At 40.9% G+C, this 16,534-nt stretch overlaps 1 protein-coding gene across 1 annotated transcript in view; it reads left to right on the forward strand.

Moving 5' to 3' along the window:
- Positions 1-16,534, forward strand: part of TMEM132B (transmembrane protein 132B) — a 225,931-nt gene that overhangs the window by 145,440 nt on the left and 63,957 nt on the right. Inside the window, exon 4 of the mRNA XM_050318218.1 lies at positions 13,146-13,332. Within this exon, the coding sequence (XP_050174175.1) occupies positions 13,146-13,332 (187 nt within the window). The remainder of the gene's footprint in view (positions 1-13,145; positions 13,333-16,534) is intronic.

Genomic DNA, 16,534 nt, shown 5'->3' on the forward strand with positions numbered 1-16,534 from the left:
GGTGGTGTTTCCCTGTGCAGTTGGATTCTGTGTGATGGTCACTAAGGGATCCAGAAAGCGGCAGTTTGGGAATGGTGATGATAAGTGAGACTGAAGGGGGCCAAGCCAAGGGGACCTGGTGATGCTGGAGCAGTGAAGAGGTGGCAGAGTGGGGACCACGAGATGGGTTTGGCCTCAGAGGGCTGCAAAATGGCAACAAAAAGGTGAACAGAGGAGAGAGGCCGGGGAAGCGGCATGGAGGGGGATGCTGCAGGGAACAGGGGGCATCTCAGGGGACAGAGCTGAGCTCCAAATGAGCAAGAGCTGAAGAAGCAACTTCTGTGTGTTTCTGAGGCCACGTGAGATCACAGAATCATAGAATAGCCTGGGCTGGAAGGGACTCTAAAGATGATCTAGTTCAAACCTCCCTGCAGTGGGCAGGAACACCTTCTGCTAGACCAGGTTGCTCAGATGGATGTTCCTGCCTTCTAGTATGGGTTTGAATCCCTATCAAAGCAGTTTATCAGCTGATCTCATTCTCAATTATAACCTTCAGAAGCATTCATATAATTAGATGTGCTGTTGTAATCCTCCTGAAAACAAAATGTGAGCATGGACCTGCTGATAAACTGAAGTAGTAGGGAACAGGTAACATATATTTTAATAAGCAATAAGTTTAAATTGTGTATCTAATGAATTGTAATGGTATCTTGTTTTTCTTAAATTTATCTTGCAAAGGCAGAAGTAAATTTCGAACTTGACATTGTAGCCAGAATTTTTTATAATTTGATTTTTTTTTTTTTTTAAATTTTTGGTCCTACTCAAGAAATGGGTTAAATTTACATGCAAATAGATCTTCGTCTTCTGCCCACTGAAAGGAAATAGAAAGCTCAATGGACTTCAGAGAGTTAAACTTCTTGTGTGGTCATACCCTGTGCATTGAGCATCTACTTGAAGGAGGAATATCCTGGTCAAGTCACTGGTAGATCTTAACTGTGGTCAGTGTTGTGACACCAAGAGGTTGTACAATGGTGCTGAACTGGGAGGCCAACATTACAATCTAATAGGGGGGGCTCAGAACAGTGATCTGACCGTGAGACTTGAATGTGCTCTGCAAGAAACCTCCCAGGGAAGGGAGGATGTGGCAGTAGAGGGGTCATGTTTTGGAGCTGGTCACCCGTGGCTGGTGCAGAGATGCAAAGGGAACAGACAGCCAGCTGGGGTGGGGGCATGGAGGGATGTGCCTGGGGACCACCAGGTGTGGGGCAGGGTTTGCTGCAGCTCAGGAAGCCTCTAGGTTAGCTGGGAACAAGTGTGGAGGACCTGCCTGCAGTGACACTGTGATCTGGGGGGAGAGCTGTGTATAGGCCTTTCTGTTTCTCTTCTGTTTGATCTATTTGCTTGGAGTTTTCCCTGTTTAATAAGTTACATATTTGAGGTTTATGATGATGAAATCTGGCTTTATTTGAGCTACAGAGGCTTTTGGTCTTCTTTAGGGAGCTCATTATGAAGAAGAATCATAGATAGTGGATGTCAAAGCTCTGGCTGACCCAGGAGCTTATTATACCTGGTTAAAAAAATAAAAAAAATAAAGAAAAGGTGGTCACAGTATGAACTCTCTCTCCTCGTTTTGCAAGGGTTGCACAGAAACTGGAATTTCCTTCCAGCACAGAGAATGGTCCTGCCTATTTGGGCATATGCATCCTGAGCTGTTCCTTCATGATGGCTTTATGTCCCCTCTCTCCAGAGGCACTGGGGCATTATGGTTTTCCTTCCAGTGGGAAGAGCTGAACAGAGCTCCTTCAAATATCCTGCAGTAAATCCTTTAGCAAATAAATCCTGAGCGAACCTCAACACCTAATTTTCCCTCTGTGGGTGGAATGTGAGAACAAGAGCAATGAAAGCTGAGAAACAAATGAATTTCATTCTTCAAACAGTATTATTTGCAGGGCTGTGGGGTGTTTTGCACTCTGTCTCCCTGCCTGGTGCAGATTAGCTGGGAAACACAAGCTGACCGGTTGAGGACTATGCAGGAGGATGCCAGGATCTACACAGCTACTTCTGTGGTGCAATCTCCCTGGCAATTAATTTACTATAGGGCTTACCCTTTGGGGTCTGCTAATTTGCATCATCCTTTCTTATCCAACATGAAGTGTTGGACTGTTCAGCCAGGACTCCAGGTTTGCTTCACAATGGGTTTGTTACTGAAGTGTTTTATGTCCCGTTCCACAATCAGGTTGCCCTTTGGATTGTTTTTTTTCCCCCCTCCTAATCTACATTCAATAAACATCTTCAAGTTGCTCTGTCCTGCTATTTAACAAAGATAAATGATTTTGGAATATGAATTCTCCCAGTTCAGCTGACTGTCCAGAATAAAATTATAAACACAGGAGATAAGATTAATAAAAGAACCAAACTGCTGGGTGGATATTCCCATTACTGCACACAAGCTAGACAACATCCTCCTCCACCAGTTTCCTAGTTTGATAAATGCCTTGAGCTGATTTAAAAATGTATAGGTTATTTTTAACCATGGTAGCAGAACCATCTGTATTGTATCTGATGAAGTTCTGTGATAGAGCAAATTGATTTATTCTATCTCCTTAGAAGTTATACTAAGCTTTATGTTATAAATAAACTGGTTTGAAAGTACATGATGTCACTGAGCTTGAAAGTCTCTAGATAAATTTGTACTTAAAGGGTTTGCGCCTTCTGTATGAATTTAAATTGGTGCAGATTGTTAAATCTCTTTTCTGTCTGTGTCTTGTGGACTGCAAGATCTCTGGGGTCATGACTGTCTTTATAGTTGTGTTTGTATGAAATACTCAGAGGGCCCAAAACAAGACTGGTGCTCTCATACATTACAGCGATAAAAATAAGAGCAATCCAAAAAACAGAAGCGTGCACTTGATGGCAGGATTTTCAGAAGCACTGCAAGGAACTCTGTACCTAAATCCTACCCTTTGTTGGCATAAAATACAGGGGATTAATGAGGAGCACAATTCACTTGAGGTAGAAACAGTCCTGGCTATAGCAGGGATGTGCTTTATGCCATGGCCAGTCTGGACTGAGGTCAGATTTGAGATCTCTGATTCAGTTCCAGGGCATGAGAGGGGCTTCTGTGGGCACAGACTGGCATTTCCCTTTGCCTTGCTCTGAGGTCACTGGGTCTGCTGTGCAAGTCCATGGGAAAGGTGCCTGTAGTGGCAAAAAGAGGGAATTAATCAAGTGCTGGGAAGAATACACTGATTGTTAAGTTGAGTGCTTACAGAACCAGCAAAAATCGTGGCTGAAATAAGGCAGAACTCCTGGAAGAGGTGGCCTGGAATGACTGTCCCTGTGTTTAAGGATAGGTGTTCCTGTTTAAGGACAGGTGTTGAGAGACCAGCATTGAAGACAGGATGATGCCTCATGAGTGCCATGTATGGTGCAGACTTTGGTGTAATTAAAAAGAAAATGAGCAATGCTTTAATTGAGATGTGGAGATTAAAAGTTAAAAGCTCAGTATCCTCTATTACTTACTGTCAGACAGGGATTTACGTTGCATATGTGTAACAAACCATTGCATTTTAAAAATGGAACCATAAAAAAGCTGCTGTAATTTAAAAGCAGCCAATTTACCAGGAGTACAGTTTGCAGCTATGTCACTTGCTAATCAGTCTGTTAAACATAATAGCCATTCTTGTCTGGAGGCAGTTAATCATGTTGTGAATGCACTTATCAGCGTGTATTAGAAATACAATACAAGACTTTCCAACAGAGGAATGGATGCAATTACTGCAATCAGTATACATTTAGCTACAGTCTTATACCGTGGTTTTTCTTTCCTTTTTTTTTTTCCCTTTTAAATAGTGCAGCAGTGAGAGATTTTTCTCTTAGAAAAATATAAAGGACGCACTTGACAGTGTTGTTAAACTCCACAGTCGTGCTCAAACACGACCTGTCCATCTCCAGGAGAGATGGCTGCTGGCTTCTGAATCCTTCCTGGACCCAGCAGTGTTGGAAGCTGCTGGCTCTGAGTGTTGTGGTGATGGTCTTCAAGGCCTTTGAGCATTTTCCCTGATGGGCTGGGAACGTGTCTGTGGTGGCATTTGTTATGTGATGGGGAGCTCAAGTTGCTGCATTTGAATTAAAGGAGCTCAGCATATGGATGAACTCTTTTTTTTTTTTTCTTTTTTTCTTTTTTTTTTTCCGTGCTTCTCTACATCTAAATCAATAGCGATGAGGGATCTCAAAGTTTTTGAAAGGCGATATTGAAAAAGCATGAAAGCTAATTGCTTCCAGCATGACTACCCACCAGCAATGGGTGTAAATACAGCTGTCCACAGAATGCCAGGACTCGACAAAATCTAAGGATTTCAGCTAAACAATTTTCCAGGGCTGAGCATATTCTTGTATGGGGAGGAAGGGAGCTGGGAGGGGGGACGGGAGAAGGGAATAGATTATGAAACCCTGAAAAGATTTGGGAAAGAGAGGAATAGGAATAGAAATATTTTTTCTTAATTCTGCTTTGTGTTAGGGATATTTTATGCATTTTAGCATGATTTGCAGTGCTTGCAGGAACCTGCCTTCTTTTTCTAGAAATCCTTTTATCTGTCTCTTCATTCTTTGTGACAGCTGGTATTATTGCTTAGGTATCATTTTTAATTGTAGCAAGGAAAATGAAAAAGCAAAACAATCCCCAAACTATGTGATTACTATGGTGGGTAATCAGGGAGTCAATATAACACCCTATCTGTCACACCAGTATTTTTGCTGCTCTTGTGTTTGGGTCGTACATTGCTCAGACTCACCAATTAAAATGTCCCTGGTGAGATGTCCTTGGTGGGATCCTTTCCATAGTGCAGTTGTCTGGACTGGCTCACACTGGTCAGCAGCTCAGCTTGGATGCTCAGCCCCACTCCATCACAGGTTGTTGCTGAGAAAATGCATTGAAATGAAGTTCCAAGGATCATGTTTTGTGTTTTATCATCTAAACAAGGGAGTGGGGCAGGTGGAGTGGAACACCACTTCTCCCCTCTCCATTTCTAATTATTCCTTTTCAGAGCCTAAAGGAGCTAACCTCATTTATTACTCACTTTGTGGCTGCAGTCATTTACTCGTGGTGTGACCTTGGCTCTGAGCAATATTCCAGCAGCCCCCCATTAGCTGTCACTGCATTGGAATTCATCACATGTTGGGTAATCATTGTCTCGCAAGTGTGACAAAGTCTCGATTGCCCTTTGGGAAGGTGACCCGGAGATGATACAGGGTGACTGTTGTGTTGACCTTACTTTCATGCCATTAAAAAGTAACCGTGGGGTGATTTTTAAAAAGAGAAATATTAAATCCACCCCCCTGTATTTTGTTATTTGGAGTTATCTTTGCGTGTCTAGGGATGTTTGGATTCATTTTTAGAACAGAACCAGACTTTTAATGGGATGAAAAGTTCTTGTTTTAGAACTGGTTGTTTCTCTCCTACTTTTTTGTTTTGATACGAAGATCAGGACTTCATGCTGATCTCAACTAGCAAAGAATGGAGGTACATAGAATTACTGCATATGGCTCTTTCTGCTCATACACTGAATGCAGACCCTGATCCACCCTGTGTTTGCTCAGCTGGATGAATTAATCTTGTTTATTAATTAAACCTTGGGAAACTGAATGTGTCTGCGCCAGCTTCACTTTCATGTTTTTACTGTCTGTTCAGTGGGTATCAACAGCGAGAGGAAAAGCTTAACTCTTTTTTAAAACACAATTATCAGCCTTTAAAATAAAACAATTTTATGCACACCATGTGTCTCTCAGGGAAGTGGGGAGAGAGGAGGTCCAGTTTGTGTTGATGTTAATGGGCTGCCCTGCTCCCTGCTTTGAGGATGTTGCCATGGCCATTTATTTCTTAGCACAAGTGTGAATTAGCCACAGGCACCCTGCACATTATCTCTCCATCTAAGAGAACATTAGATTCAAGGAAAGCTAGGTCTAGTTCATTAGATGCTTAATCTTGTTTAAATCTGAAGAGAAGGTAGGAGGAATAAAATAATTCTTGCCATGTCTCTATTTTGATCTTTATTTCATGCAGGTAGCATTACACTAGGTTCCACAGCAGATCTATGAGTTCTGTGCAGTCTTAGCAAGCTGTAGAAAGAAAAAAAACCTGACTGTTTTTAAATGTCCCATTGTCTTTGCTCTCTGCTTGGCATTCTGTTATTTACTTATTTACACGGTCTTCCCATTAAGGAAAGGATAAAGTTAAAAAGGTGTTGACTTAGCTTTTCAAATCCTCAAGAGGAGAGCACCATTTGTCACTGTTTTATGTATCCTCCAGCACATTAGGTATATTCATGTCACAGTCTGAAACTTGTCTGCCCTTTCCTTTCATTCATAAATTCAGTGCATGGGGAATTTGCATTTCTAGATCCCCTCTGGTTGATTTTTCTCCCCAAGGAGATCCAGCTGTCATCCTCAATTGTAACTCTGAAATCAAAACAGCAACTGGATTGCAAGGAACTTTCTCCTAGGTCTAGTTCTGTTTTCCTTTTCTCATGGACTTCTATACAGAAGAGTCTGATCACGTAATTCTAATGTCAGGCGCATAAAAAACCATGAAGTGTTTAAAATTACAAAGAAAAGTGTCATTGGAAATGTGTTTTGAGCCACTAGGGTTCCTCCAGGTCACCTACTCAAGCTCTTATCTAGGAAGATGAGGAAGCTGCATACGTGTTTGTAAATATAAAATTCAAAAATTACATAATTGTGTACGTTCAGGAGTCATTCTTCCTGACACAATAAATTTGGAAGGCATACAAGTAAGTTAAACTACTGCATGTCTTCCATTTAATAGTTGGCAGGAGAAGAGCTAGACTCTGAATGAAGCACCTTCAGCTATGCTGAGCTGGTGGCCAGTAACCCAGTGTGGGGATAGTGGAGGAGCTGAATTAAGAGTGGCCTTTTTCTTCTGCTTCATTACCTGCAGGAAACTGGTGTATGTGGCTGTTATGTGGTGACATTATAGACAGCCCAGAGTCTGTCCCATCCCACTGCAGTGTGTCACCAAGGATTTCCAGCAGTAGCTTTCAGGGTATGTTTTATGTCTCCACCATCGAGTTTCTGGATGCCCCTGAGCATCCTCTCTCTTTTCCCTGAGGTCAAGTGAAATGTTTCCTGAACTGACTTCACACCCAGATTAGCTGAAGTTACCTGTGCCTTGGGTTGCTCAGCTGCAGCAGAGGCTCTCAGAGTTGTGCTCTTGTTCTTTTAAAGGTCTCTTGTGAGTCTGTGGAACGAGGGTACTTTGTATGGGAGTTCCTGCACTGCAAAGAACTTCTTGTACCACTGAATTTATTATCTTGAATTTTCAGTCACTGGTCCTTTAAAAATCCATCTCTGCTTTAAAATGTGTTTCAGCTGCTTGCACAGCAATGTTGAAAATAGACCATGTGATTATGGTATGTAAATATGTTAGAATTTCTGAATAGTTAAAGAAAAATCATAAGCACCATTTGGGCTGTTGATACTTATTAACTGGATAGGCTTCAGCATGTCTTTCATCATAAAATCATTCTTATTTTTTAAACAACAATAACTCCCTCTATATTTGCATCCAACATCAGCTAAACTCTGGCCCCAGTTTCCTACTGGATGTGTTTGTTATATTCCCCAGCAAGATGCTTCCTCCCGGCAGAGAAGCTTTATTTTAAGAAATAAACAGCACAGCAATAAAGAAGTTCTAAATAGTAGTCAGAAAAATGTTCCAGTGCAATCAAAATGCTTTTTTAAACCCCAAAAGACTGCATGCTGTTTCAAAAGGGGAGAGTCAGGAGAAAGGTACAAATGGAGTCCCAGTGCCAGCAACAGATGTTACCAATGGAACTCACCAATTACACTTGGTTGGTCCTAAAAGTTGTTTTGTTAAAGGTTGACTAAAATAGTATCTAAGGATTCTTTTACCAGAAGCGTTTTTGTACACTGTCACAAGGGTGCAAGCAAATAAAAATAATTGAAGCAATTGTCTCAGTTGTCTCCAGGGCTGTCATGATGATGTTGATAAAATCAAATAAAGTGGAAGTTATTGCAAGTTGTTAGTGAGCAGCACAGTTGTGAATTGGCAGTGGAGGAAGCTGAAGAGCTTAAAAGGTTTGCTCATTATCTAGATTTATTGTTTTCAGTTGTGGGAAAATGTTGGCTAAGCAAAATAACATGAGTAATATCTGGTCTTGGTGGTGTGTTTTGAACAAAAAATATTTTCTTCTTGTTTTTATGGCTTTTACTGGATTATTAAAATGTGCTGTGTCAATCCATACATTCTTAACGGATTGAGCAGCTTGGGTTTATCCTCTGTAGCCATTTTCTTTGCCTGTGCATCTGTGAAAAACATGAATTTACAGCAGTGAAAGAAAAACAAGATCAGGCACCAAGAAATGTTTTGGAAAAAATCTCTAGTCGGTATAAAGTAAACTGGGCAACCACCCTGGATGAACAGTGTGAGCAGGCTCTTCCAGCCTCAAATACATCTTTGTGTCCTTCCAGCCTAACGAAAATGGTGCTGGGAGAACAGAATTTGGGTCTGATCATCCATTATCGAGTCAGACCTTGCATGTAAGACAAGGTGTAGCCGTTTCAACTGAGTAAGGTGCTGTGAGGATCTTTTGGGTGCTCAAAGATACCCTGGTTTTAAAGGTGTCAGCTGCTGCCAGTTCCTGTTACCCAGTGCCCTGTGCAGGAAAGCAGCTCTCAGCAGAAGGGCTCTCAGTATGCAAATCTTCATAATTCAGAAGCTGCATGCTGCCCTGTTAGTAGGTATTTGCTTTCATTTCCTTCATCTTAGGCTGCTGGGATCTTAATTTCCTTAGGGGGAAAAGGTCAGGACCTTTAATCTGGATCTTTTCCCCCAAGAGGTCCTGGCCATCTGTTGCTTCATTTGACTTCAGCAGGAAATTAGGGTCTTGAGCGTTTTCCAATCAGTTGTTGAAAAGCCTCCTTTTGTAAGTGTTTGCTCTTCAGTAAATCGCACTTATGAAATTAATCCTCTTGAGATCAAAGGAGTGAGACCTTTTTTACTGAAATATTTGATAAACTAATGTACATTGGTAATGTAAGGTCACTGAATTCTCATTGAATTTGGTGACAGTTTAATTCTTATTGCATTTGGTTACAATTTGTCAGAGACAGAATTGGCCATTATTAACCTTGAAAAGATTCTGAAGCAACGTGATACCACGCATTTGGTTGTTATCAATTACCCAGTGTCTGCTCCGTCTTTTAGAGTTTTGTTTACACTGCTCTGGGCCTCATAAACAAATTGCCATTTCTTGAAAACGTTATTTTATTAATGAATGAAACTCATGATTTCCTGTAATAGCCAACTGCACTAATAGAAGTGTCTGACTTTTATCACCTAAATTGTTGATGACCTGGCAGCGTGAGCCAAAACCCCTCCATGTGCCCGTGGCACTGCAGAGTGTCCTGCTCTGTCATCCTTCACTGTGGCATCTCTCATTCTCTCTCAAATACATAGGGCAGGCCCATCAAGTTGGTTAGCAATATAAATATTTTGTAATAGTGAATAATAGGCTGTTTAATGATAATAGTTTGTTGAAGTCAAATACTGACCATTTGGACTGTTATGCTGTCATAACATCCATCCCCGAGTATCTTTCCAGTGCTTAATTCAATAATTCCATGTTTGGTTTAGACAAAAATAAAATTAAATTCATTATTATTTCGATGTCAGGTAATTTTGTAGTACTTGTTAAAACCTCTCACATCAGAGCCATGTTCGAGACCTTCACAGTGATCTGTTATTTTGTGAAAAAAAAGCCTATGAATGTCAATAAAAATACTTACTGAGGTAATAAACTGTAGAATCCTAGAATGGTTTGGGTTGGAAGGGATCTTAGAAACAATCCAGTTCTACCCCCTGCCATGGCAGGGACACCTCCCACTATCCCAGGTTGCTCCAAGACCCATCCAACCTGGCCCTGAATACCTCCAGGGATGGAGCAACCACAACTTCTCTGGGCAACCTGTGCCAGGGCCTCACCACCCTCTCAGAGAAGATTTTCTTCCTTATATCTGATCTTAACCTACCCTCTTTCAACTTAAAGCCATTTCCCCCTGTTGTTGTTAAAAGTTCCTCTCCAGTTTTCCAGCTGCCCACCTGAATGTGTCCATTGGGAAAGTCCTGGGGCTTAGCAACACAGTCCTGTCCTGATAACTCTCTATTCTGGTGTAGGTTGGAACTGGGGTTGGCTTTTTTTGGCATGGATTTACCACTGTGTGCTAAAAGTCTCCTCCAGATGGGGTCACAACCGTGTCCACCGACTGCTGGGTATGGAATGAGAACTGGGGATGTTACAAAGCTTGACTGGGCTGTTGGAGACCTGCTTTGAATGCATCAGATAGTTATGAGGGCACACAATAAGAGATTGTGCAGAAATCTCAAGGTTTTGGAGATTCTTCTACCACCTAAGAGAGGCAGCATTGTGAGAGTAGGCAAACAGGATTATAAATCACAATTTGAAGAAGAGGACCTACTTACTGGAGTTTGTGAGAGGAAATAAATCCAAAAAGACCCATGGGGTTTTTTTTTCCCTCTTCTCACCAGAGAGAAAAATGTGTAATGAATGTCTCATGTCTGAAACACTGGGCTGGATTCATCAAAGGGAGTTAGTAATTACCAAATTGAGAGAATCATGAAGCGCTTTTCTAAATTTGAAAGGCTCATCAAGAATAGATCAGGAGCAGGCAAAATTAATAGTTATGAACTCATTTCCATAGAAATGGACTTATTAGCAAGCATGCCAGCTGCCTAAAATTATAAGGTCTTTTCCTTGTGCTTGCAGGAAATAATCTTTTTTTATAAAAGTAATTTTGACTTTTTATTTTTTATTGCTCCTCCAAACTAGGGTTTGGCAAAATCCGAAACCAGGAAAAAGCTTCACTGGACAATGGAAATACTTAACTATAAAGAAAAGAAAGATATGGAAAGGAGAAGTGATTTGTAGTCCTTAGATTCCAACGGTCTTCCCAAGAGCAGAAACTTATTTAAGAGAAAAATGAAATAGGTCTCCAGAAAAAGTTGAAAAATCTTGATAGGATAAAGTTTGGTTTAATGGGATTGAATGGCTGATAACAGCATGAGTTACAGTCCTTGTCTTCTCTGCTTGTGGATTTTCCCACTGGTAGCATTTTGTCTTCACCAGGCAGCTGCAGATTGACAGTGACTACAAACACCAACGTACTGACCACCAGCTACAAATCAGCCTAAAAGCTGAAGATTTGCCATGGCAGGGTGGAACAACTGCTTTTGAAAAGGGTTAGAGTGTAATGCTGCATAGCCAGGAGAGAAATTTAGATACAGGTGTTGGGATGTGAATTCATCAGCTAATGGAGCTGACATAAGTAAATGCTAACCTTTGAGGTCTTGATTATGGTTTAATTTATCTCTGGTTTTGCTTTAGAACCTCCATCAATTTCAGTGAAAGGCCAAAAACTATGAAGTTGAGTACTCCATCGTGGTACCCACAGTGGCTATGTTTTTTTAACAGAAATGGTTTAATTACATTCTTATTATCGTGTAATAAAATTTATCTTAAAAGGTTATTGCTGGTTGTCTGATTGGCCACCCAAAAGATGCCTTAATAGCTTTTAGTTCTGCCTGGAGGTGGATATTATCTTCTGTCAGCATGGAAAATATTTATCCTCGAGGCATTGAAACATATGTTTGCATTGTTTGTTGTCAGAAAGGAAACATGAAAATCAATAATTCCTGTTCAGGGTTTTTTTCTTTTCCTTTACAATGAGCCTTCAAAAACATATGGCAAACCCAGATTCTGCCTCTGTGCAGCTGAGAAGAGGAAAAGGATGTTTAAAGTCTCTGTTCTCCGTAGCAGCAGGAGAAAACTTCCTGTGAACACACAGCTCTTGGAGTCACTGCTTTAGGGAAAGGGCACATAGGAATTCTCCGTGGGACAGGACAGAGGGTGGAGGTGCAGAGGTGGGTGGTTACTGAGGGATTGCTGCAGGCACAGGGAACATCCCTGGGTGGGGAACAACCTCCTCCTGCTCACAGTAAGAGCACACTCAAGTTGTTACAGAATGGCCTAACACACAGCAAATTCACATTTTCACCTATTTTGTGAGCTCGTACCCCAAAACTTCAGCACTATTGATAACATCAGTTGTCTCTGCAAAGATCTGATGAAGCAGCTGGGGCTGTGCTCAAGTTCGCTGCCTTTCCACCCCCTCCCCATGTTCTGTGACCTCCAGCAGTCTCCACACTACAGGTGTCTTTCTGGGAAACTGGGGCTGGAACTTGCATGCTGATTTGTAGAATACCCAAAGTTTTGTGGAAGCAAAATGCTGGATGAGCAGAGGTCTGTCTTCTAAACAGATCCCTGCTGTGGATGTGCCAAGTGCTGTTGGTTAAATCTTGGTGTCTGTTTGCTCCTCTGTAACACGAAGATAAGATCTGTCTTTCTAATCTGAGTATTAATTATTAATATTTACATAGTGTTGGACCTGAGGAGAGTGCTAAGTGTTGTTGTTAAGAAAAAAGCAGAAGTATTTTTTAAATTCATTTCTCGATGCCATGCATTTACATCCACTTCTTTACTTTTAAACTTATATTTCCAGATGAGAAATATATAATGATTGCCATATAATTACAAGTCTGCACTGCTGACTAGTAGAATGTTGTCATGAATTGAAAATAAGGATAGTCTATGCCTCATTTATTGTCATGGATAATTTCTGCAAATGCATTTTTTTCACTGAGATAAGGACAAGTTTGGGTTTGAAAGACTTTTTCTCCCTCACAAGAGCTCATTTCTGGTACAATATGAAGAACTACCAAGCATTCTTGTTGTGCAGCATCAAAATTATAATAATGGTATATTAAATAATTTAGCAACATCTGTGCAATGCTTTTCCCAGGGTTTGTGGCTTATTCTGTAAGTTCATTGTGACTGTAAAGAATGAATGCCTGAATTTAATGGGAAAAATTCCCCCATTTCAGGAAACTAAAAGATACAGTGTCACCCTATCTACAGCAGTTGCTCAGGATGTAGTTTTATTTAGGTTTCTGTCAGTGTCTTCAAATCTATACATTGAATTTAGTGGTAAATCTGGTTTGCTATTAACACCCTACTAATACTGTGGGGAATTTTTCTTTTTTTTTTCCCCAGAGCAAACACGTCCTCCTACGAGATCCTGCAGATGGACTTTGAGATTGACAACACCAGCAGCCTGGCAGGGGCCCAGCAGATCACCTGGCAGGTGGAATACCCCCGGGATGACTCCGTGAGCGAGCTGATGGTCTCCGAGATCTTTGTCAGCCGAACGATGTTTGTGGGAATTGTTCCTCTTGCCACGGTAAGAACCTGCTGCTCCTCTTTTTTTTTTTAATTCCCCTACATGTTTCCGTTGATCCTCGTTAGTATTCCAGGGAATGCGAGCCTTTTTATTATGAGCCACTTCCTATGCACCTGCTGCAAGTGATTTAAATGCAAAAAATGCATTTCAATAATATTTTATTTACCTGATATGCCAGAATGGCTCCTTGGAAACCATTTGGGTCTTTTGTGAAAAGTCCTTTACTGTTTGTGGATTATTGGCCTGGTACATGGTAATGGCTCCTCTGGAGCCGTTGTCTTCTGGTGTATTAATGCAACTGCCATGCCTGTGCTCTGAGGGTAAATGTTGTAATTAGTTGGGACATTTTCAATGAAATAAATTAGCATGCATGTGTGGGGAAGTTCATTGCTAAACCAAACAACTGGACTGTTTTCTGCTGTGCTTTTCCCCAAAAGAGCCAAATAGTCTGGTGAGCTGCAAAGTGTCAATTTAATAAAAGGTCTGTTTTGAGTTACACAGAAAGGATCAAATACTTTCTGGAGATGTAGCTGTTGAACAAGTTTCCCAGGCAGGTTTAAGGTGTGCGTGTGCAGAAAGCTTGAGGCTGGTGATTTATTTAAAAAATGCAAATATATCCTGATAAAATCAAAGGCACCTCTTCTAGGAGGGACCTTTGACCTATGTTTGGGCCTGGTGGATTTTTCAGTACTAGAGCTTTACACGTGAACAGGGATGTCAGGGATGTCAGAGAAACAGCCAGAGAGTCAGGATGTTACACCAGTTAACTCAGAAACACTCTGGTATTTTTTTGCTTACTTTCTCATGAACATTTACCCTTCCTTTCTGAGTTGCTCTGTGCTACTTTTCTTTCTATTACACCATACAACCAACAAATATTGGCATTTTCCTCTGCATGACCACTGGCATGACCAGAAGAAAGGTAAGATGCTTGCAAAGAAAACAAGGCTCCAGATGTTTTTAATTTTCAGTTCCTACTGCCAAAGGCTGCACTTCCTGGCAGCCTGGTGATAGAGGAGAAATGACGTGCAGAAAAGTCAATACAGAATTTTCTTCTACTCCCCCTTTTTTTGAAGCATGTAGGAGCTGAAACGAAACTTCAATTGTGTGGATAGAATATTATCAAGCAGAAATAGTGAATCAGATATAATAATGAGAGAATGTGGTACAGGAACATCTTGCACTTAGCACTGGGGTTTCAGGTGGGTAGCATGGAGATTGTGCCATGCAGAGCACCATGGACATAAAAGAAAAGCAAATCCATCCCAGAAGCTCACTGTGAATGTTGGATCAGAGCTTTGCTGCTCTCTCTGCCAGGGATTTGCCAGGGTTTTACTTCATTTATTTGCAGTTATGGCAGCTGTTGGCCACTTCAGCTGTCTCTGATTGCTCTTGGACAAAATCTGGGGCTGCACCTGAATTCAGAGTGGAGTTGATCTAATCTGTTACTTTGGCATTGTAAACTAACTGTGGAGTAAAGGAAAAAGTGGGATTTTTTTTGGTGAATTTATGACCTTAATCCTTAAATGGAGGTCTCATGTAGGCTGTCACTTTGTGGTTGCACATGAGCATCCCTGACTGACTTGGCCCAGGACTGATTGGAGAATTGATCACTGCAATGGCAGGGACTACAGCTTTTATTTGCGTTTCTTTCCCCGTGTTTGCCAGTTTGCAGCTCTGCTTCATTTAACAGTCATCAGCTGTTAATGCAGGTTCTGGCACTGCATTGCCCTGTCAGGAGCAAAAAACAAATCACTCAGCACATCATCCTTTGTTGTTCAGACAAGAACATTCCTGAGAGTTCCTGACTGAACTAAAAGTATTTTAATGTTCGTTCCTCTTGAAGATTTGCCTGGCTCATTGGTAAGGCAGGTCCCTCTGAGTGCACTTGTGCTGTGAAGGAAAGTTTGGCAATCTCCTGGACCTTGGCCCCTCAAAATAGCACCACAGAAGGGTTCAAGAACAAGTGTTTCCATGCCTTTGCCATTACACTGAACACAATTGCTCGCTGTTCCTTGTCAGGGTATCCACTCTTTCATTGTAAACACTGAATATTTATGGATGAAAGCATAGAGTTCCTTTGAGAGTTTAGGGTTTGAGCAAAACATTTAGTGCCTGGTTTGCAGGAGTGAATGTTTTGATGGGATCACCAAACCCCTGTGATATCTCAGTGGTAATGGCACCAGCTCTTAAATGGAGAAGTGCAGCACAGTGTCATGAAGAAATAAAAATTCCAGTAGGAAGACAAATGTGGATTCAATAAGAACTTAGTGGGGAAATCAGCTGTGAAATCCTACTAAAGAAAAAAAAAACTTTAATTTTGTCTTTCTGTAGGCAACTTTGGTATTTTAATGAAAAAACTGGTTTATTTCTGCAGTTGATCATGACTTTATGTTTGCTTTTCATGCTACTTTCTTAAACAAAGAAGAGAAAATTGAAAGAGCACTCAGAGAATTTATCCCATCATTGTATTGTGGTGACTCTGGAGATAGTGATGGGGATATTCTTCTCATCCTTCTTTTTTTTTTTTTTTTTTCAGTAGATAAAAATATTGGAGACTGCATAGTAACCTTTGAATAATAGCCTGATGACAAGGGCTGATTTTTTGCCTTAGTGAGTTCATAGAAGCTTTTAACATCAAAGCTACATTTGGTACCAAGCTGGAAAAGCAATTTTTTGTTGGTTTTGCTTTTTTTTTCCTGTAAGTGAAAATGAAACTGATTTTTGCACATTACATAGCAAAAAATAGCTCCTTATTAGCCACCAGTCTTGCTTTAGTGAATTGATATTGCATATTAATTTTATCCGTTTGGCAGTGCATTAACAAGCGGAGTTTTGAGACTGAAGGAAAGGGAAGCAGGACAGAAGGAAATAGGGCCAGGAAGAGTCTAGAGCTGAAATCCTGGCCAGGGTAGGATTTTAGTGCTCTGTGCCTGCTCTTAGCCTGAAATGGGGTTATCCCACATAACTCGGTCAAAGAACATGATGGTAAACTGCAATGCCTGTAAGCTGTGACTGAAAAGGAACAGAGATTTTTAAACCTTGGTAGGGACACTAGGAACTAACTGGAATCTTGTTAACATGTGAGGAAAGCGGAAATACTCAGTGTAGCAAACCCAACTGTTCTTGATAATTGTAAAATGTTGTGGGTTTCTTGAAGCATTTTGCATTTTTTTTTGGAGAAGGACTAGAATAAAATCTT

This window comes from Myiozetetes cayanensis, unplaced genomic scaffold (genome assembly GCF_022539395.1).
Source record: "Myiozetetes cayanensis isolate MyiCay16 unplaced genomic scaffold, myiCay2020 scf21, whole genome shotgun sequence".
NCBI classification, from domain to species: Eukaryota; Metazoa; Chordata; class Aves; order Passeriformes; family Tyrannidae; genus Myiozetetes; species Myiozetetes cayanensis.